This window comes from Gymnoscopelus braueri (genome assembly GCF_963280865.1).
Source record: "Gymnoscopelus braueri genome assembly, chromosome: 8".
In the NCBI taxonomy this organism is placed as follows: domain Eukaryota; kingdom Metazoa; phylum Chordata; class Actinopteri; order Myctophiformes; family Myctophidae; genus Gymnoscopelus; species Gymnoscopelus braueri.
This window is the reverse complement of record NC_137609.1, coordinates 31,858,136-31,880,775: the sequence shown is the minus strand read 5'-3', so window position 1 is coordinate 31,880,775 and position 22,640 is coordinate 31,858,136. Positions and strand designations below refer to the sequence as shown.

General features: G+C 41.0%; 3 protein-coding genes across 19 annotated transcripts in view; all 3 read left to right on the top strand.

The window, feature by feature from the left end:
* Nucleotides 1-6,144: 6,144 nt before the first annotated feature.
* Nucleotides 6,145-10,043, top strand: znrd2 (zinc ribbon domain containing 2). Of its 2 annotated transcripts, none has more exons than XM_080436611.1 (4): nt 6,145-6,194; nt 6,895-7,046; nt 7,494-7,578; nt 7,778-10,043. In XM_080436611.1, the coding sequence occupies exons 1-4, from the start codon at nt 6,179-6,181 to the stop codon at nt 8,236-8,238; spliced, it is 714 nt and encodes a 237-aa protein (XP_080292737.1). In that variant the 5' UTR covers nt 6,145-6,178; the 3' UTR covers nt 8,239-10,043. The 2 variants fall into 2 exon arrangements, with proteins under 2 accessions (XP_080292737.1, XP_080292736.1); XM_080436610.1 differs by having other exon boundaries at nt 6,159-6,194; nt 6,892-7,046.
* Nucleotides 10,044-10,949: 906 nt separating this feature from the next.
* fam89b (family with sequence similarity 89 member B) lies at nt 10,950-15,017 on the top strand. Its single transcript, XM_080435406.1, has 3 exons — nt 10,950-11,245; nt 11,708-11,987; nt 13,548-15,017. Exons 2-3 carry the CDS (start codon nt 11,715-11,717, stop codon nt 13,812-13,814), a joined length of 540 nt encoding a protein of 179 aa, XP_080291532.1. The 5' UTR covers nt 10,950-11,245; nt 11,708-11,714; the 3' UTR covers nt 13,815-15,017.
* Nucleotides 15,018-19,185: 4,168 nt separating this feature from the next.
* The window catches only part of LOC308090290 (EH domain-binding protein 1-like protein 1), a 35,950-nt gene continuing 32,495 nt past the window's right edge, over nt 19,186-22,640 (top strand). For all 16 annotated transcript variants that reach the window (XM_080435391.1, XM_080435389.1, XM_080435397.1 and 13 more), the window contains exon 1: nt 19,186-19,708. In XM_080435391.1, the coding sequence (XP_080291517.1) occupies nt 19,605-19,708 (104 nt within the window). In that variant the 5' untranslated portion in view covers nt 19,186-19,604. The remainder of the gene's footprint in view (nt 19,709-22,640) is intronic.

The window sequence follows — 22,640 nt, the reverse complement described above, 5'->3', positions numbered from 1 at the left end:
CCCTTTCTCGTTTTAACTTATTTCTCTGTGATATTTTTCAGAAATGGCTGCCAAATTAAGTGCCAGTGAAACCCAGATGGAAGACCTTAAGGCCAGAATGAGTGCTAGTGAGACCCAGGTGGAAGACCATAAAACCAGACTGAGTGCTAGTGAGACCCACGTTGAAGACCTTAAAACCAAACTGAGCGCTAGTCAGACCCAGGTGGAAGACCATAAAACCAGACTGAATGCTAGTGAGACCCACGTGGAAGACCTTAAAACCAAACTGGAAGCCAGTGAGAACAAGGTGGAAAACCTTGAGACCGGACTGGATGCCAGTAAGAAAAAGGTGGAGGACCTGAAGAAAGAAAGTGAAGGTAATTAAAACAGGAGGATTCACAGTGAATGCAGGTACAGTAAGAGAGGGCAGTGTTGAAAAATAACTTAACCATGTTAATGAGAAAAAAAAATTGATTACAAAATTTTATCATGTAATTTACTGTATATATTTGATCCATATAATCCACATGGGAAACCCACTCAAATGTATGCCATTTTAAATTAAACAATATGAATATTTATGATTTGCTTAATGGTAATGCTGTGCTGATTTCAGCGCACCTTGCTAAGCTGTCCACTGTAGAAACAAGGGTGACTGCGAGTGAGGGGCAAGTGGAGGAACTGAAGAGACGGAATGCAGGTATTATTTCATGTTTACAAATTGAGCTTTGGAAATCAGGCTTGAGTGAGAGACAGCGAAACCCAGCTGGATGAGCTAGAGAACAAAGGCAGTTTGAACAATGTGGTTTTGAAAACTAGGCTAAGATAAGCTTTAACAGGCGAAATGGAATCATTAGGCTACCCAGTCAGGAACAGGATATCCATAGAGAATCTATGTTCTAAAACTAAAATATATAAAAACTTCAAATTAGAATTAGTCACAAAGATGACTAGTCATAGGATGAATGCCTATACATTTATCTGTGTAATCTGTCATACTTAATCATGTATATTTACCATGATTGTGTCAATTGTATAAAATATCTAAACAGAAAATATATTTTTTGTCAAAGCAAAATATGGATGTGAGTGTTTTCTTCATTATAGAAAGAACGACAGTTATATTCACTGCAGCTGCTGGAGGATCAGGAACCATTGGACCCTTCGATGCTGACACCACTTTCATCTACAAAACGGTCCTAACAAACATTGGCAATGCTTACAATGAGCATACAGGTAAAAGGTTATTATAGGGCTGCAATTAACATTTATTTTCATTAACAAATAATCTGTAGATTTCTTTATCATGAAATTGCTTAATATGTTTACCCAGCAGTCAAAAACATAATTTTATGATATCAAACAAAAACAAGTATTTACATTTGTAAATGGCACACATTTGAATATTTTACATAGTCACTCACCAAACAAAAAAGCTAAGTGTAAATTTAAAGCACATATTTTACACTTGGGTAGTTTGGGTTGTGTATTTACCTTGCCATGATGTAACTCCAAATATTAGAAAGATATAGAGATAATAGTTGCTCTGTAGATTGATGATTAAAAATGTACTCCTCAGTGACTTACATTGCAATGCACACCAAAATTAATCTCTGAGTCACACTTAGCATAGCCTGGTAAACCCTCCCTCCGGAAATCTCATTTCCATTTGATTCCAGGAGTGAAATAAAATACAAATGAGATTTCTGGAGGGAGGGTTTACCAGGCTACACTTAGCACACAAACTAATGCGAACAAACCGGATTCTACAATGAACAAATTGACAAAACTTGACTTAAAGCTTTATTGTGTGTGCCATTTGTTTACATACAATGATTGGTGTAGGTACTCTCACCATTTCTTACACACGTAGCCTACTCACAAACAGTGATTTGGTCTCAAACCTACCGGATCTTCTTCCCTAATTGAAATGGCTAAATCAACACAGTTTTGTAACTTTTTGTAAGTTGGGTTTTGTAACTTTTATACAGACTTGATACAGTTTGTTTGTGTGCCAAAAGTGTGATTTTGAGACCTGTTTGGTTGTGCAATGTAAGTCAATGAGAAGAATATTTGGATTCTAAGTTATATTTACGGAGCAAGTATTGAAGATATCGCGGCAATAGTTTGAGTTATAGTTACATCATCAAGTAACTATAAATCTGCCATCTTCAAACAAAATTCCATGTATCAGTTCAGTTTGTATGAGCACATATAAATTGTTCAAAACTATTTAAGCTCTCTCCCCCACAATTATTAAGTAATGTTATCCACATGATCTGCCTGACTGAGGAAGGTATTGCCTTCCTCGTATGGACCCACAGTGGAAATTTTAAACAATTTGGAACAGTGGTTGGTAACACTTGCATCAGGCAACAAAAGAGAGACTGAAAATAAGCCAGACTTCGCAGCTGTCTATTTATCTTTACCAGGCCAAATGCAAGGGACAAAGATTGTGTTTTTGCCCTTATCTGTCTGTCTGTCTGTCTGTCTGTCTGTCTGTCTGTCTGTCTGTCTGTCTGTCTGTCTGTCAGACAGACAGACAGGCCAAGGAAGTCACTCTTCTCAAACTTTTCAAATTGCCTGCATGGTGGTGCTATACCAGCCCGCTTTACGTTTTGGCCTGTAACTGAACTGTAACTAGGTCGTACAAACGATATTCCCTTTTCCTTGGATTCCTTGGATCATGATGCATATTAGGCCATGCCCATTTCAGCTTAAAACCGCAACCAAAGAAGGCCACCCACCCAGCCTGGCTGACATAATACGCACTCTCCTTTCTAGTTTGAACAAAAAATATGAGATGTCCCTTCACATATCAACTGCTATACAGCTGTAGATAAATAAAAAAGTTGAAAGTCCGTGCTCTGTTGAATCAACAGGTATCTTCACAGCGCCTGCAGCAGGTGTGTACTTCTTCGTGTTTTTCTATCATGCTGGCGGGAACCGGGCTGCTACCCTCTTCCTTTACAAGAACAGCCACCGTATGGCCACCACATCTGACCACAGCTCCGAAGACGGGGCTGATAACGGTGGCAATGGAGTCACCCTGCAGCTGCAACAAGGAGACCAGGTGTATGTGCGCATGGCTGCTCAGACGCACATTTGGGGAGACTCCTATGCCCATACCACCTTCAGTGGCTTTCTGTTAGGTTAAAAAATAGACATATTTCAAATGGTTTGCTAGAATCCTTGAGTAAATCAGTAACTACTGTACATCCTTAAGGTGTCCTTTTGTATAATTATTATATTAATTTGCTAAACCAATACATTTTCTCATATTTGTATTAAGAAGAAAACCCGGACTGGATCCGCAGATCCGGATCTTCAACTAGTAAAATCAAAAGTCTTTATAGTCTGAGGATTGAAATGATAATATAATATAATGATATAATGATAAATGCCGCTCCCCTCCTCTACTGTAACAGTCTATTCACTACTGCAACTTATTCTCACAGTAGGCCTACAACTGAAAAAGCATATTGTAATCCACGTTGTTTTTCCAAAAGCTTTATCTTTCAAAATGCAGTTTGCCTTATCATTCTTCACACCTTCTGAAGGTTGTAAAGGGAATAACATTTTTATTTGATGATGAATCCAATTAAAAAGTACATTGGATGATGAAGAAGTGAGGCTTTGCAGGCGTTTTGTTTTTCTCCTCATACAGAAACTGGTAGAGAAATAACCTGTATCAGAAACACAGACCCTAAAAGTGCTTAGCAAGTGAACAGCAACATGGAAGAGTCAAATGGGAGAGCAGCCATGTGTTAACAGTTGCAGTTTCAGGGCCTGTTCAGTGAGTTTTGACGCCTCTGAACTGATGTGACCTGATCGAGTTGGTCACACAAATAATGATCACTGGTTGGGGACCATACAGTAGCTCATATATAGGCTAGCCTAATTTATAGGTGATCTGATTGGAATATGCAACATAGATTTTTCTATTCTTAAAGGATTTTTTTATGAATAAAACCGATCTGTATGGTAGAGTATGTTAATACAATTTAACTAGCACATCTGCAGTGAGAGAGGAGTTAGAGGAGGTTTCCCTACTTTTCCATTGATACGACCCTGGTGTCAGGTAGGAAACCTACTGGACTAGAGCTCATACACACCAGCAAATAGTCATTGATGGGGATGAGGTAGAAACTGTGGAAGAATAAAAGTACTAATGGGTGCAATGATTGATTCTAGGCTGACATGGAATTCCAACACTGATGCCATCTATAAGAAAGGTCAGCAGAAGGCGAAGCTACATTGTACAGTTTGCGCAGACTGAGACAGTAGGCTATAACGTGGAAAGAAGTCTAATGGTAACTTAACTTTGTGTTTTGTTGCCTGGTGTGGCTCATTAGCATTGGTGACTGGTTAGTCAAAACAAACCCCATAAAATCATCAATGTATCCAGCAAGATAGCTGGGGTACAACTTGAGAGTATGACGCCAATGTATGAGACACAGGTACTTAGGAAGTGGAAAGCTATTACCAGGGATAGAACACACCCGCTATACAGTCAATACCACCTTTAGCCATCAGGACGACGGTAGGCCTACACAGTACCGAAGTTGGAATTTTGAACAAATAGGCCCTACCTCAGTTCTGCACATAATAATGTGATGTGATGCCTCTCTCAAACAATAACTGGTAGCCTATTCTATTTTACTCTCTATGAGGTGGCAGTGGCTCAGGGGTAGAGTGGCCTGTAGAGCGGCCGGACGGCAACTGTGAGGTTCCCAGTTCGATCCCGGGCTCTCCCAGAGTTGGTGTTGAAGTGTCCTTGAGCAAGACGCTGAACCCCTAATTGCTCCCGGTGATCAAGTTGGAATCCAACTTGATGGCGGAGGAAACCATGCAAGGTGATCCAACTGTTGGATCACCTTGCATGGTTTCCTCCGCCATCGGTGTGTGAATGTAATGCACAATCTATGTGAAGCACTTTGGATAAAAGCGCTATATAAATGCACCATTTAAGAGAAGATCGATCTATCTATCTACTGGTTGACAAAGTAGCCTGTAGCAGTACTATTTTTGCAAATCAAGGCATGGCATGGACTGGGCCATTAGAACAGGCCCAGTCCATTAAAAAGTATTTAAAGTATTTCATGTTATGTTAATGTTACAGGTTTATAGTATTGAAAAATTTTGACTCACCCAGTTGATGCACACATGGGGATTTTCTTTGGACAATTTTCCAAACAGTAGACCCAGCCCAGGTGGGTCATGGCTAACGAGCCTAGTTGATATCATCCACACTATGATCCGGTCCACTACAGCACTGGTTCTCAACAGTGGGGTCCAGGGACCACCAGGGGTCCTTGAGGGGGTTCCAGGGTGTCCCCGGCTAAATTGTTGATAGTTTGGATCCAAATGGACCCTTACAGGTCTGTAAGTTAAAGTGTACAAATTCAACCAAATGGACCTGTTGTACACACTCTGAGTTATGGGGGTCCGTGGCCTTAATGCATTATACCAAAACTGTGGGTCCTTGACACTAAAAGGTTTGAGAACCACTGCACTACACCTAGCACAACAGTCAGGCGGCCACAATCACATAGGTCAGTGGTTCTCAACCTTTTCAGGCCGTGACCATTTTTGCCTTTTGCCAATGTTTGACCAGTTTTTATAGTTTAGTTTGTTGATTACGTTTGATGCAGTGATGGAATTTTTTTCTTTTCTTTCTTTTTGTTGTTGTTGCGGAATTAGAAAGGTCTTAAAGGTCCTTAAAGTCATCTGGGGACCCCCCCAAAATCACAGGTTGAGAACCACTAACATAGGTTACCGTTATACAGCATAGATATAGCATCAGTTCATTTCACACATCATGCATCATTTATTTTTTAGCAAAAGTAAAAAATGAAAGCCTGGAGATCATGTAGCTACGTTGATTTTCCACCAGGGAGTGCAAACGCTTCGTTGTTGCGAAATGTGTTGGAAAATGGATCACAAACACATAATTCGTTTATATAATAACCACTCTAATATACAGGTGAAATCATCCTCTTTTCTTTATTTCTTTTCCTTTTTTTGATGAAATTTACCAAGCCAAGTAGGATCTTAAGGTTTATCATAAGACGTTTATCATAAACGTCAAAGAATGGTTTCTTCTGCTTTTAATTCTCCCATACGCAACTTCCGGTGTCACAGGAGCGTGTGAGTGACGTCATCACGTACAACGTGTTGTGAGGCTCAGTGGGACAACATGGCTTTGAATGGAGGTTTGTTACATTCTATATTTAACCTTTTAAGTTAACCCCGGTAGCTTTTCTCAGCTCATTAAGACGCATTATGTGTGTGAGTGTTTCATTCGACATATTCGGTGAAAAAAAGAGCGTGGCGTTTCGTTGTTATTTTCAAATTGGAGTTTGACAACCCAGGGAAGTAGCTATAGCTAACGTCAAGTAGCTAACATTACCATGGCGTAGTAGTTGACGTTATCTTGTTTTGTTTACAAGTTGTGTTGGTTTGCTTGGTTTAAATATCCATACCTGCGATAGGAACTAACTACTAAATTATCACAATAATTGATGTGTTTATAAGTTAACCGGGGACATAAACCCAACAGTACCTTGAGATGTTCAGAGTTTACTTTCAAACTGGAGTGGAATCCCTATTTTGGGCATTTTAGACGGGATAAACTGATAGATCTACAAGCTCACACTGTCATATGAGTATATTGGGCTTGTAACTTTTAACCTGATTCGTGTTTGGGCTTGGGAGTCTGTAAATAACGCTTTGCATCGTTATGGTAAACACATTGAAGAAGAAGATAACATGGTCATTTTGTGATGTACATCTGTAAATAAATATGTAATCAATTAATTTATATTCAAGTGTGGAGCTTATATTAAAAACATAAAATACGTCTGTAAACCTAATGCATGCAACCCTATCATTCATTTGCTGCTGTAATGGCAGATGATGATGACTTTGAGTGGGAGCCTCCAACAGAATCAGAGATGAAGGTGATCCAAGCGCGCCGCGAGCGCCAAGACAAGATCAGCAAACTGATGGGAGGCTACCTGCTAAAAGGCTACAAGATGCTGGGAGAATGTTGTGATATATGTGGGGTGAGTGAGTGGTCTGACAATTGATCATGTTTTATTTGAAACTGATTCTCCAATGTGGGTCATCATGATGACCGAAAGAACAAGATTGTGGAATAAATGAAAGGAAAATCAGAATCAGAATAAAGATACAAATTTAAAAAAATAAGCGTCCATCATAGCTCCCGATTAAACAGAAAAAAATGTTTCTCCACTGCTCTTTAGTGCTGCAATTTTAGTACCACATATGCTGTATTTATGCTAACCAAGGTTTTCTTTATGTACACTTGCCATATTCATTGTAATAATTTTTATGCCCATGGATTATTTTCTCTGCTCCTACGTATCTCCATTTAGTAGCACATACAACTTACAGTAGCAACTTACAGTTAGTGTTGAGTCTTGAAGGATGATATAAGGCAGTATGCTGTATAATATTCAACAACATGGATTATGTTTTATTTTTTCTAGACAATTCTTCTCCAGGACAAGCAGCAGAAGTACTACTGTGTATCATGTCAGGAGCTTGACTCTGATGTTGACAAGGACAATCCAGGTAGACACACATACACAGAGACAGACAGAAACAGTGAGTGAGTGAGTTTGGACTAATGCTGACTTCTATTCTCTCCTCTCCATCTTTACTCTCTCTTCTCCTTAACCCTGCGTTCGTCTGTTTCATTGCCCTCTCTCTCGTCTCTTGTCTATTTCCCATCCTACTCTTGTCTCCTACGGTTTTCCTCTTCTCCACTCAGCTCTGAATGCCCAGGCAGCATTGTCGCAGGTGAGAGAGAGACAACTTGCGGCCCACCCACCTGCACCATCCCAGGCACCGGAGCCGAACCAGGTCCCCAGCAACAGCCAGGGGAGTGGATTGGTCCCACTACCCAGGCCAGAGCACTGTGAAGGGGCCGCCGCCGGGCTGAGAGGCCCCTTGCCCCCCCCACCCGTTACCCCCCCTTTTACCCCCCCTTTAGTGCCATCTGCTCCAATCCTGGCTCCCGCTCGGCCCCCTGCTCCGATGCCTGGCTCCCCACAAAGCAACCCCCCTCTACCACTGTTACTAGAAGCAGAGGAAGCCGTCCTCACCAAACTTCGCTGGGCCAGTAACGAGCTGCGGACCACTACCTGCCTGGAGGCGAGCATCCAGCTCTGCAGCCTCATCACCAGCTGTGCCAGATCACTTCAGAGCCTGAAGGAGCTCCACCCCCAATAGCTAACCTGCAATGAAGAATAAAAAATACTAAGGATGGGACAGTAATGTCACAAGCAATATGAAGTGTGTATAGCTTGTAGTTTCATGGGGCCCTGACATGGCTTAATTTATACCTTTTCGACAAGGGTTACTCAACAAACATGACATATTGTCAACTGAATAAAGTGTTGAAAACTAGAGGTGGTCCGATATATCGATTTGAATTAGATATTTGTTTGTATCGGTATCGGCAGCTAAAGATACCAATATGGCATGCCCCCCCCCAAAAAAAATATGTGCAGTTTTTTTAGTTTGAAGAATAGATGATAATCCAGTGTATTAGTTCCCCACATGTACTTTGAAAGCATAAAAAAGAAAGGCATGCGCACAGACAGTGGTTTCAGATGCCTTTTACGGTACAGAATTCACTACATTAATTATGGATATTGGACTCTTTTGGCCTTCCTGTTCTACAAAATATCAGGTATCGGCCTTAAAGTCCATATCGGACCACCTCTAAAAGATAGGCCAGGGTCCCATGAGTCTGAAGCACTTCCGCTAGATGGCGCTTAGTTTAGACAACACTGATGAATCCTTGGTGTCATTATACTGGCCTGGACTCATCAGACCTGTATACCCAAAAGAATGCTGGTCCCCTTCACCCACTCAACTCTTTTCCTGGACCTCTGACTTTGTGGTCAGCAGTAATGCTGCTTTTCTCTGTGTTCTGACCTCATTCTGCAGAGTCAAAAGATACCTGTAAAAAATGTTTAAAATGTTCTAAGTGGGTATGGTACACTTCATGTTACCTTCCAACAGAGCTGTCCTTCATATTACTTAAAAGGCTTCAGGGACTTGTTAGTATTTATAGATGGTCATTTAGTTTTGCCCTTCCTCATGATGCGTGAAAGTGGAATATCATGCAAGGAATGAAGTTAGTTATTACACAGATTTGCTTTTAAGGTTAAACCAATATTGTACAAAGTTGTACTCGCTATTATTTGGCTCCTTTTTTTTTCCTTTTAGGAACATTTAAGAGACATGCCTTTCATATGGCAAGCTGGTATGTAGACCATATTCTGTCCCCAATCCTGCTTAATATCACAACAACAAACAGTAGGTCTTTATTCACGACCCGTGCTGGGAGCTCTTAACTTGTTGAACCACACATAAAAGGTGTTTGTGTGCTGCTTTTTGTGACATTCCCAGTAGATGACCTGATTTAAATACAGCCAGAGGCATTCTAATGCCATTATGTCCAATTCATCTGGGTCAGTTATAGGTGCTGGGAATAAAACAACTGATGTAAAAGTATGCGTCTTATGGCTTAATTTAAACTGTCGCATGACAGTGTCGCTCGATTTTCAGTTGGAATTCTGTCCTTTAGTCGACAGTTCAGTTTGCTGTTGCAGCTCTGGAGGATGGTGTTTTTCTTATGTTCCTAAATACATGCTGGTATTTGATATTTCAGAATATTGCTCAAAATGTGTTACTTAGCAAGTTGGCTCTTTTTTAAGTCAATATCTTGAAGAAAATGCCATTAATAAACAATTTTGTTCATTTGTTAATAGAAGGGCAGGGCAATATTTAGATGCTGCGGCTTTCACAAATGTCATCCTGCCTCACTAACATGCATGGCTATGCCTGTATGTGTGTAATTTTAGGAGGTATAGGCTATGTGTAACTCCAGATTCAATTAAATAGTATTTCACAGCAGAGGGATTGTTTAGGTAGGAGACCTGTAAATCAGTATACATGATATGAAGCGGCCTGTGTCCTGGACCTATTATCAGAATAAAGTGTTTGCCTGCTGGCTTACTAATGTAGTTGTGATTTGTTCTTCCAGGAGAGAGTCACGGTTGTACTAATTGAAATGCAGTGTTCTGCATCTCATTGGGCTCCACCAAACGCAGGCATGGTCGCACACAGAATATCTTTATTTTCACTTTCTCGTATTCCGATGTGGCTATAATTATGCATATCGTTGTCTTGTCTGGCAGATAGCTCAAAATGTGATACGTTTTTTTTTAGCTTGTAAAGCAACTGTTTTCGACAAGTTCCCACCCGACCGCAACAATATTTGAGAAAGGTTATAGAGCCACCACACACCAACAATTCATAACCGTTGGAGCTCAAGTAGGCATTCTGTAATGGGATACCATCACATAATAAACCACTAGAATTGCCCACATAGATGACCATATGTCCAATAATTGCCATAAAAGCGTAATACCGTATTCCCATTCCGGAGATCCTTAATCTTACTTTGTGATTTATATTATAACGTTTCTTTATGATTTTTATTTTATTTTTTGATGCTATTCAGTGTAATCTGTTAACACATATTGTTGATATAACAGAAGTACTGTACAAGCAAGTAGCCTATGATTATCGTGGCACTGTGTGTGTGGATGTATTCATTCTCAGTGCTTAGGCCTACAACTGTGTGTGTGTGTGTGTGTGTGTGTGTGTGTGTGTGTGTGTGTGTGTGTGTGTGTGGGGGGTACTTGTTTTGTGGTTTTGTACAGTAAAACTTTCGTTGTGGCAACTTGTGGGTAGTAGGAACGAGTCGAACGACAGTCATTTTCCATTTCACCCAAATACAGCTCCAGTCTGTCTGTCCGTTAGTCTGTAGTTAACTGTAACGGGATGGGCGGGGCGGGGCACGGCGGGCGGGGCTGAAGGAGACAAAGGGAACAGAAACAAAACAAAAGCCCATACCAAGACAGGAGGAAGCGTGTGAACCACATGAACTAGCGGCTCCTCGTTTGTTTTTGTTTTTTGTTTTGTTTTGTTTTTTACAGCAGACTCAATTTATTTAAAGAAAATTAACCGTGTCTTCTTACATCCATTTCATGCATGGACATTGTTCTACTTGTTGTCTACAGTTGTCTTTTTTTCCAGACGTCACGTGAGAACAAAAGATGTGGTAACTGTGGATGTCGTGGTCTGGGACGTCAATCTGGAACATAATATAACAACTTTAAAGCTCAACACAGGATACCTGCCTGGCTGTCAGTGGTGGAAAGTAAGTAAGGCTGCGTGTACTCAAGTACTGTACTTAAGTACAATTTTGAGGATGTTTTACTTTACTGGAATATTTCCATTTATACTTCTACTCCACTACATCTCAGAGGCAAATATTGTACTTTTACTCCACTACAATTATTTGATTTTTTTTTATTATTACAAAACATACATTAACCACTTCAGCCCTATATACTTTGGCTATTTGAAAATATTTTCAAAGGATTTTCAAACATTTTAAAAACTTGTGAAATTGGACATTCTGCAAAATAAGTACTTTTACTTTTGGTACTTTAAGTACATTTCGATGCCAATACTTCTGTACTTTTTACTCAAGTACATTTTGAATACTGGACATTTACTTGAAACAGAGTATTTCTACATTATGGTATTGATTATTTTACTCAAGTAAAAAAAAAATGGAGTAGGCTGCTTTTCCCACCGGCTGTTATTATTTCTACAGGGCCGTGATGATGAACGGGATTCACTCTAATAACGACTGTCAGACGGGGAGTGTCTGCTCGCTGGAGGGTCTGCCTCCGCTCCCCAAAGGCCTGAGCGGCATCCTGAACTCCAGCGGCGGGTCGTGGCGGGACATCGAGAAGGTCCACAGCAAGAGAGCCCGGATCCAGGCGGACATCAACCGGACCACCGTGGTGATGAGCGGCGACACAGCGGCCACGCGGAGGCACAGCAAACCGGCAGGGCTGGACGCTGCGTTGGCACTGCTGCGTAAAGAGATGGTAATAATCTAGCTTTAGATCAAGACTATCGTAAATGTATTTTAGTCTGACAGATGTATCCACGAGAGTCTTAGCGGCCGCCCCCCCCAGTTTGCTCTGAAATTTCACCAGTAAAGCCCGTATTTCTCCGAACATGTACAAATGCAAAATATAAGGTGCCTACCCACTTGCCCCAAATGTTAACTAGGTGTCCGGCGTGCTTGTGCAATGTATTAGTCCATATTTTTCAATAAAAAAGTGTTTTAATCCCGTCTGTGGCCGATTCTGTCGGAAGTACCCAATGGGTGTGAGTGACGGGGCCCACACGGTGAAAGACGGAATTACAAAGACGGGGGATGGCGTTCGGCCACAGACGGGATTAAAACACTTCTTTATTTAAAAACATGGAGTAATACATTGTACAAACACGGCGGATACCTAGTTAACATTTGGGGCAAGTGGCTAAGCACCTTATATTTTGCATTTGTACATGTTCGGAGAAATACGGGCTTTACTGGTGAAATTTCAGGGCAAACTGTGGGGGTGGTCGCTAAGACTCGTCGATATAAAAATGTCAAAATCGATAATATAAATCTTGATCTGTAATAGTAATAATCAGTGTTGCCATATTTTGTGAGAGAAATAGGCAACCAGGTCTAGGAAAACAAGCCAAAAAGAAGCAACAATTAGGCCACATGAGCACTTTAAACCTATGCATCAGCTATTTTGGAAGTAGCCGATCTATAAAGCTCACAATGGCTCTACGCGTTGTGGGCTTGTATATCTGCTATTTTCCCAAAACATATTGAAGAAAATGTTTATTTTTTTACATTTTAACAACATCAATCTTGTATCTTGTCCCTGGTATCAAATATTTTCAGATGGGGGTCTTCAGACAAATACATATTAATTTGGGGGTCCTTGACATGACAATGTTTGAGAACCACTGGTATTAACAACATAGGAAACAAGCCCAAATTAGCAACTACACTTTAGAAACAAGCCCAAAAAAACACAACCCGCAACTACCAATTTTTACAAGCAACTTTACAGAAAAAGAAGCCAAAGTCGCTTATATTAAGCCGACATGGCAACACTGTAATAATCCCTTTGTAGAGGGATGTGTGTCTGTTACTGTTCTGTTGTTGGTTTGTATAGAGAGCTGTGGTTCGCAAACATTTTCATGTATTTGATGTTTCAAAATATATTACACATTTTTCATAAAGTTTAAACATTTTCAACAAATTTAGTAGATTTATTTAGCTATTTCTTAAACAGATTTTGATGCTATATAAAGTAATAACCTCTGTACATGTCAGGCTGTAGCATTGGCCCATACTGTGCCTGACTTGAGGTACATTTACTTATTGTACTTTTTTCTCCACTACAATTATTCTACAGCTTTAATGCACCATCTCATCTACAACTGATTTGATGTGTGTGTGTGTGTGTGTGTGTGTGTGTGTGTGTGTGTGTGTGTGTGTGTGTGTGTGTGTGTGTGTGTGTGTGTGTGTGTGTGTGTGTGTGTGTGTGTGTGTGTGTGTGTGTGTGTGTGTGTGTGTGTGTGTGTGTGTCCAACAGGTTGGCCTGCGTCAGCTGGACATGTCTCTGCTATGCCAGCTGTGGTCCTTGTATGAGGCCATACAGGAGTACAAGGGCTCTTCGCTCCTCTCCGACGCCTCCTACAACACCGACACTGTGTACTCGGAGGAAGAGGAAGACGGAGATGAGGAAGAAGAAAGGGCCGTGCCTTCCTCACCTCCTCCCCGCACATCCTCATCTCTGTCCCTGCCTCCCAGCAACAACTCCAGGGACCAGTGGATCAAAGACTCCTTTCACATTCCATGATATTTCTTCTAGCTTTTCTTTAGACAGGACTTTTAGACTTTTACAGTTGGTCAAAGGGTCGTTCTGCGGGTTATGTGCCTTGCTCAAGGGCACCACAAACTTTTTTGAGGCAGGGGAGAGCCTTCACTTCCCCTGCCTAAACTTTCCTTCTACACATGCGTCTCACTTATTCTGTAACGTCTAGTCCACTGCCATTGCCATACTGTATACAGAATGATATTACATCATCATACAGAAGTTCTTATCATATTATAGTGTGGCCTGCACTTTCATCAAAGCTGTTTTGTGTTTTATTGTTTCTGTTATCTTTTAAGGTAAGAGTGAATCTATCGGTTGTCTATAGGAGGAGGACCTGGGTAGAGGCTTGACCTTAGATATTTCAATCTGAGAGCATAAATAGCCATCCTTGCTTTGGGGCACAATACTGCACACAGTAGGGTTAACATAAATGCACATTCAGGGCATGCAATTTAGGATTTTGTCTTGCAACGGTTTTCTTTTAAATAGAAAGAATGGAGGCTATTAGTATACCATCAGTATTAATATATCATCATCAGAGCAGCAGTTTTACTTTGTGTTTTAAGTTTCGCTTTTAAGATTCACTTGAGAATGTGAGAAAGAAAGCCATGATTAAAAAACTCCAAGATACCCACGTTAATAAATGAAAAGGCCTTTATTAAATTGGCTGTACCATTCTGACAAACTCTTAAAGGTACAAACAATTTAATAAAGCATTTTTTATTTATTAACTTGAGAGACTGAAGAGTGCCTTGGATTTTTTTTTAAAGTGATGTAATAATTGCTTTCTTACGTGGACACAAACCCCACCTTGCAATGAGCACCTCTCCCTTTTTAAGTACTTTTAAGCCAAGGCAGCATTTTTTTCTTTCTCCAGTTTTTCAGTTGGCAATGTATTGATACCAGTTTTATTACACATGTTTCCCTGCACAATTTAAGGAGTGAGGTGACAGGAGTCAGGACTGTACTTACTTTACTTACTTACTTACTGTACACAATGTTGAAATAACTTCAGAGTCTGTGGACACATAAGCCTATTTTAGTTTTTTATGTAGCGCTTAAGTTTTGTCCCTGTAAACGTCTTGAATGAATCTCGTATAACATTTTAGCTGCTCTGAAAATGATGTACCTTCTCAGCTTCACCTGTTTTAATGTCTTATGTCTGTCTACATGATAATAAAATAAAAAGCACTATATGTCACAGAATAGGCCTATGTAGTCCTTTGAACTAATAATTATAGCTGAGTGATCAGTGGATGATACAGAGTATGGCCACCAGGGGGCACACTAGCTCTAGTTGAGAAAGAAGGTCCATTGCTTCTGGAGAATGCAGAACAGGGAGAAGCAATACAGTATTTGCTGTCAGCAGCTAACAGGACCAGGGGGCAGGTGTTGAGGGTGTGGGGAGTGCAAGGAGTGAGGGGTGTGACGTAGCAGAAAGTCCCCTGTGGTTTTCTATTTATAAAGAACATATGTTGTGGATATTGTTAGATTTGCCCCTCTTCCCACCTGTGATTGTTTGGCTACTCTGGTTTGTTGTCTTCCCTGGTTATATTCCCTATTTGTGTCTTGTGATCTGACTCTGACTGTCCCAAGCTCTCCAACAACTCTTGGGACTGACAGTTTATCTGCCATCTTTTCTGCCTATCTCGTCCTGCCTACCAGCCCGCAGTGCAACTGAACTCCACAAGAGCCATGCACTATCTCTGGCCCCACCTCACAGTACAGTAAAGTACGGTGCAGTGTAATCAGCAGGAGTTAAGAGGTGTGAAGTCACCAGACTAAAGGTTACTCACTGGGCGTTAGCATAGGAGTGCTGTTAGAAGTCAGCTCAAATATGATAACCATATCAATAAACCACAAAAATTGTCCCCTTGAATGTCCAGATGAATAAAACTGACAGAGAGCAAACATATTTAAAATGATCAGACTTTCGGCTCTCCAATACGCTTAAATGGAAGCACTGTTTTTAAATATTCTGCTCCTAACTAGTCATTATTATACCCCATTTCACAGAAAACCTCGAATTGAGATGAGATATTGCACACGGATTTGACCCACGTTGGACCCGTTCACATCGCAGTGCAATAGTTCTGGGTAAGTGCTGGGTCAATGACGTTGGGGTCATCATGGCTAGAAGACCTCACACCAGACCCACATCCACAACTTGACTTCCTTAAACATCACTTCTAAATAGGGTTGTAGTGTTTCGACCTGATTCAAGTTGATCAAGTTTAAACAGGAATAATGGAGAAAACATGAGTCAATCTGCATCTATGTCTTACTTCTTCGAGCCTGACATTGCTTACTCATAAACTCGCTTGCACCTTTTAAGAGTGGACGTTTGATTGCTAATTAACCTTTGTTTTAAACTACCATTCATGCTGCACTAGGCTAGCGCACCTCGAATCATAAACCATGTTCCTACTGTAGCTCTTTCACATTGAAGCCAAGCCGTGTCTGACCAGGGTTACTGATCTGGTTCAGATATCCAGTGTTGACTCTTTCACCTCAAAAGCAAATCTGGGTCAAAAGGTTACATGTTGGGGGGGTCATTTTGGAAGGTTTTACAAGACAGCACCACAGAGTTAAAGGACCACACTGGTGGTCTGTTAAGCTTATAATAATAATAATAATAATAACAATAATAATTTGGTCCCCATTAGATTTTTTTTGTCACTACATATTTGCATGCAAAATGCGTCCTCTGCATTCACCCATCCTATAACTAGGAGCAGTGAGCACTATTAGTACAGCACTCTGGGAGAAGTTAGGGGTTAAAGGTCTTGTTCAGGGACATAGACCAGGGCCGGGACACAAATTGGGGACCTCTGTTTCCCAGGCAGCCTCTCTATCCACTCAGTTAAGGCCACCCATATGGCCCTAAGCCCTTTGGCTATGACTCATTTTATACCGACCCTTTTGGAACGATGTTGGGGTTTCATTGATTTTCGAGGAATCCATTGCATTGAGTTCATTTCAGTACAGTATGACAATGAACTTGCATAGACTTGAAATTTGCTTGAAATAGACCCGGCTAATCTGAGGCACCAATGGCCTAGTGGTTAACTTGCATACCACACATAGGTCCCAATGCAGCCTGACAAAGGCTCCTGGGTTCGGTTCCCGAGCCAGCAGGCCTTTGCTATGCGTCTCTCCCTGTTTCCTGTCATTCTTCACTGTACGATCCAATATAGGCAGAAACGCCCAAAACATTTAAGAAATAGCTAATCCAACCCAGTAAATAAAGGTGGCTTCCTCCCGGTAACAAATTGCAGGTTATATGATGTTTTTTGATTGAATACTTTATTAGTCAGAAATGTAAACAGCATGTGGTACAAGTAGACATTAAGGCTAAAAGGATAACACAAAAAAGTCCTGAGGACGATCATTTCGTCCACTGCCAGTTTAATAACTTTCTTGTTAAAGTTATATGACCAAAACTGTGAATAGACAATTATGTTTGCTTAAGCTGGACAGACCTTGGCCTACGTAGGCAGTGATGGGCACAAATCCATCAAAATGTATCTGGTTACAAAATCATAAAATAAAATAGCAATTTTATCACAATAAAATGCTAAATACCATTGCCAAAAATACATGTAGGCCTACATGTATATTCCCTGTAGAAAAAATACACTTCTCAGACATCTCTATATGCTATGTGCATTGAATGGCAAGAATACATTTAGCACTACACACTCTATACATCTGGGACATGTTACATAATTAATATTTGTAATACATTTTTAAGAACACATTTTTAATTACCTTAGATGGGGCCACTGAGATTAAAATCTTCCCCCTGCTGTGTGCCCCCAGATACCCCTTAGATCCATGCCACTGATGCAGGTGCTCAGCTGGATGTTAAACTCTTGTCAGGTGAACTAAGTATATTTGATAACTAGCCCTCAACTTCCTCTCGGAACATGCATGATGTGAAACGAAGATACAGACTTCCTATTTAATTATCTACATTATTCTCACATTGAAATGACCAACATGAACTAAATACTATTGCTAACCTATTTGGGGGACATGATCCTTTGAAAATAGCAGATCTATAAGCTCACAATGCGTCGCCAACTGTGATTTATATTTTTTGTCTTTTGTTGTTTTTATGTATTGAAAATTCAATATTGTCCCCTGAAGTATATGTTACAAATTAAATTCACAAAAGTAATGTAAATATGTATAGCTATATATCAAATACAAGGGTCCTGGATTGTGCTGCAGCACAGTAAACTTTATAACCTGAACCCAGAGGATTCTTGTACAAATATGAGTCATGAGTAGCTGTTCTCTTGGTCTACATTCATCTATCCCAGCTGCCTCTGTCTATCCATCTATCCCTCCTCTATCTCCTAAAAATATACTGCTGCTCTCACTAAAGGAAAATCCCTCACACTGTCCATAGGCCTACAGGCACACATAAATACGCACACACTCGCACACAAACTATCACATAACTGGTCCAAGTCTCTACACTCACCATGGAAACTATTTCTCTAAATTTAACTAGATGAAAAATACTTTTCGTGTTAGTGCTGAATGAGGCAGCTGGGTCTCAGCTGAAGTGAATTGAAATATGAGTCTGCATTCAATAAAAAAGAATCCCCAAGGTTTCCCCCATGTAGGCGGGCCTATTTTAAGACAAAATGCAAAATGCATATAGTGGATTCAGACTAGGGTTGCCAACCGTACCTTGAAATAAGGAATCGTCCCTTATGGACGTGTCCCTTAAACTGATGAGGGACACACTTTGTTCCTTATTTTTGGGAACCAATCAATGACAAAGTTCAAACAGCTCATAATACAGGTTGTAACCACTTGAACCCTTGCGACGTGTTGTGAGCTTGTAGATCTGCTATATGGATGCTGGGGTTCAAGTGGTTAATATCATATACAAAATATATTTTCTGGGCATCCCTTATTTTTCTTGGATTTCAGGTAGTTGGCAACCCCAAAGACTGACAAGAGTCTCCTTGTGAATGTAGCCTACATTACAACAGCACCACTGTCTAAAATATAACCTTTTGTTGATAAGCATGTACTTATAGACAGTAGGGATCAAAGTCTGCAGCTACAACCATGTTACCTCACCACCTCAGACAGATAAAGCCATACTTTGCATAGAGCTGCATCACGCATGGACTCTCTCACATGTATGTGTATGTCTCTCTCTCTCTCTCTCTCTCTCTCTCTCTCTCTCTCTCTCTCTCTCTCTCTCTCTCTCTCTCTCTCTCTCTCTCTCTCTGAGTCACTGGGACAAGAGGGGAGAGTGAACACATTCAGAAGGCCCACATTCCCACCAATGAGGCTGACTGTCTCCCCCCGTGGATTAGTCTTCAGGAGTGGCTGATGTTTAAACATCAACAACAACTGTTGTTGTTGACTCAACCACCCCGACCATCTGATGTTATTAGAACGGGGGAAACACATCGGACAAAGCATACTCGGTTCCGCTTTTAAAAAGTATCCGGTATCCATGCAGTTCTCTACTTGACTTATCCAGCCCAGTGCTCTGAATGGGGTCGATTCCTGCTGATTCAACGTATTACCAAATAGTACAAGTCGCAGCTTGCGGGACCAGCTGGGCGGTAACGGTTCATCATCACCAGCGGGCTCAGAGAGCCGTCACCGGTTGAACGCTCCGCTCCGCAAGGCAACGCTCTCCTTTTAAGGAACACAGGGAGAGAGAGTGTGTGAGAGTTGGATTGTGTCCTTTTTCCCCCCCAGAAGTTAACTTTTGTCTCCGTTCGATTTGAAATAATGACTTCTGTTTGGAAAAGATTACAACGAGTTGGCAAGAAAGCCTCCAAGTTTCAGTTCGTTGCGTCCTACCAGGAACTGGTGTTGGAATGCACCAAGAAATGGTAAGTTAACGGACAATATTCTAAAAGTCTTCTTAATCGACCTATTCATCACCTCCTATATGAACTGGTCGCTTTCCACCTCTATTTACTACTATCATGTCTTATTAGATTAGGTTTTCAACTCCCCAGTGACTTTCATTTGATATTAAATGAGCTGCTTTATGGTGCGTAAAAAGGGCACGGCTGCAACCGTCCACTACAGACTGTTATTATCTGACCTCGTTAAGTGTTCTGGGTGTTTCTGCTTTACGTATCGATATCAACATGGAGACAGTGCGTCAACGCAGTTGTTTCCGTTACCGAAGCCGTGTTGTTGTCAGTCTCACACTTCACTGTGTGGTGCGCCCGCATCGAGCCTCCTAGCTGTGTACAGTAGACCCACAGAGTATGCCTATAGCTGTGTACAGTAGACCTAGAGTCTATACACAGAGGACTTGCCTCGGGTCGATATGCCCACCAGTTCTTTAGCTTCTGCCCTGCTATGAATGAATGAATGAGAAGGAAAGCGCCTGCCAGCGTGTGTGATAGAGATGCTTCAAATGATAGGGTAGCCTACTGCCTGGATAGGTGGACACTAGGGACATCTGGGCACCTCGATGTAAAATGGGCTATTTTGTCCAAACTGTATAATAAAATATTTGAAAAATTGTCCTAAGTAATGTAAAGTATGCATGATCCTTCAACTTCTTGTTTATCCCCCCAAATGACTGGATAATGCATATACAGGTTTTGTTGCCTTAATTGTCGAATGTATAAGCATGTTCTAATCATGTAGTAGGCTATACTTTACTTGACTTAAAAATATTTTCCAAATATTACATTTTTTAACATTTTGGGGGGAAAAAGCACTCTTCCTTGGTGCCCACCTATCCTGTTACAGAAGCGGATAGCCTATGTTCAGCCCGAAGCTGAGAATGGAATCCCTTTAATCAGCAAATCAAATAAAATAAAATATATGAAAATTGTTCTTGGAGATAGAGAGCCTACTCAGCAACCAAACAGCACTAACCATAGTGCAAATACAGCAACAAGACCTTGTGAAGTGCAAAGGCAATAACATAGGCCTATAAACTAAAGATCATTTTCTAATATAGTCTACACTCAAATCATACTGTCATAGTTTGTTAGTGTTTCAAATACCAAGGCCTTATAATAGCTCATGCAATTTCCTGTGATGGCCGTTGGTCATGGATGGTCATGGAAGGCATAGTCAGATATTAAGCTGGTAGCCGCCTACCACTGGCACAATATGACATTAGTCAAAACCAAAAGCTCATATGGGGCTGTTAAGTATAAAACCCTATTTGTTTATTTATGTACCAGTACACTCCTATATATATTCTTTCTTTACAAGAATTTGATTTGTAGACTTTTTCCATTTAGGAGATATTTGGTGGCCAGTTTGTGATACATCAGATGCGTACCATCTAATTTAAAATATACAACTTAACCCTAAAAAACACATGTTGTACATTTTCATCAAATATTGTTGATGTTGTTGTTGCAGAGATCAGACAGCGTTAAGCTTTTCTCCCATTTTCCACCATATCCTGTTTTAACCAATCCCATACACCCTCTGACCCCTGACCCTGTTAAAGTCCCATTGGTTTGCCCCCCCAGGAGCCAGGACTGATGTTACAGATGTTTTTATTCAAGCCTATGTTACACAAATATTGGGCAACCTATGACTATCAAACCTTTTTTTCCCCAATCAGACCTTTGACCTAGTCCTATATGGCACTGATCAGAGCAATGGTCACCGATATGGCCCTTTGAAGTGTTAAACAGTAAACACTGCTGTACCACTGCTGTAGTGGAATACAAGAACGCTCGCCCCAAAACCTACTCACCGGGGCAAATCCGGCGACCTCGGAACAGTCGGACCCACAAATCCGGCGAGCTCGGAACAGTCGGACCCGGTCAGACCCACCAGGTATTTCTGGTCACCAGAACCTACTCGGCCAAGTTTGAAGTCTGGGGGAAAGCGTTCCGCGCCAAGCGGGGTGAGTGTTCCGCCGCTGGGGACGAGCGTTCCACAGAACAAATGCGGGCGAGTAGGTTTTAGGGCGAGCTTTCCGGTTACACTGTAGTGCCCCATATGTGTGCAATTTAATGGTGGTGTGACTATTCTCATGCCAGACCCCTGAACAGTGTTTGTGTCAGGTTTGGTGTGGGTTAGAGAAACAGTGCGCCCTGACGGGACCCCTGAGGGACACACAGGGCCCTGGTGTGGTTACTCTCATGGCAGACCCCTGAACAGTGTTTGTTGCAAGTACGGATATTACAGTATGTTTGTGACGTCCATCATCGGTCCGCCCACCCCCTTTAGGCAATTTTAATATTGTAAATAAATATAATTATTCTTTGATTCATAGTTTTTTCAGGAGATAACGTCAGTTGGCATGTGCTCTAAATATCCATTTGTCTCCATTGTTATTGCAATATAAATAAATTTCTGTTCCCAAGAATCAAGTCACTTATATTTACAGTATACAGTGTAGTGCCAAATCACAACAAAAGTTATCTCATGACACTGAGTGATCCACTTTGTTTTAGTGAGGCATTCTCTGGGATTAGATCATTTTTGGGTTGTCTGCCTATCAAGGCCAATATACATGCCAATGAGCTATAGTCTTAACCACTTAAGCCCTATATAATTTGTCATATGACGAAGCTCACATTGTGTCGCTTGTAGATCACAGCTTTCCTATAATTTTTTTTTGGGGGGGGGGGGGAATATATAAGTTTTTTTTTACATTGTTTTGAAAATGTTCACATATAATGACATGCCAAAAATAGGGACACAGAAACCAGGTTGAAAGTGGTCAGGATTTATCTTCCTACATGTTATTTTCAGAGTACTGCACAATACAATGGACTGTGCGCTCTTATCGGACCAGGTTACATGATTTAGGCCTGATTGGGCATGTCT

Bases quoted from the DNA above. Each gene is read 5' to 3' on its own strand.
- znrd2 (XM_080436610.1), top strand. The intron at 7,047-7,493 runs GTGAGTGAGTGG...TATTTTTTCTAG, and splicing joins AATGTTGTGATATATGTGGG to ACAATTCTTCTCCAGGACAA. The intron at 7,579-7,777 runs GTAGACACACAT...TTCTCCACTCAG, and splicing joins TGTTGACAAGGACAATCCAG to CTCTGAATGCCCAGGCAGCA.
- fam89b (XM_080435406.1), top strand. From the start codon at position 11,715: ATGATGAACGGGATTCACTCTAATAACGACTGTCAGACGGGGAGTGTC. The intron at 11,988-13,547 runs GTAATAATCTAG...TGTGTCCAACAG, and splicing joins CACTGCTGCGTAAAGAGATG to GTTGGCCTGCGTCAGCTGGA.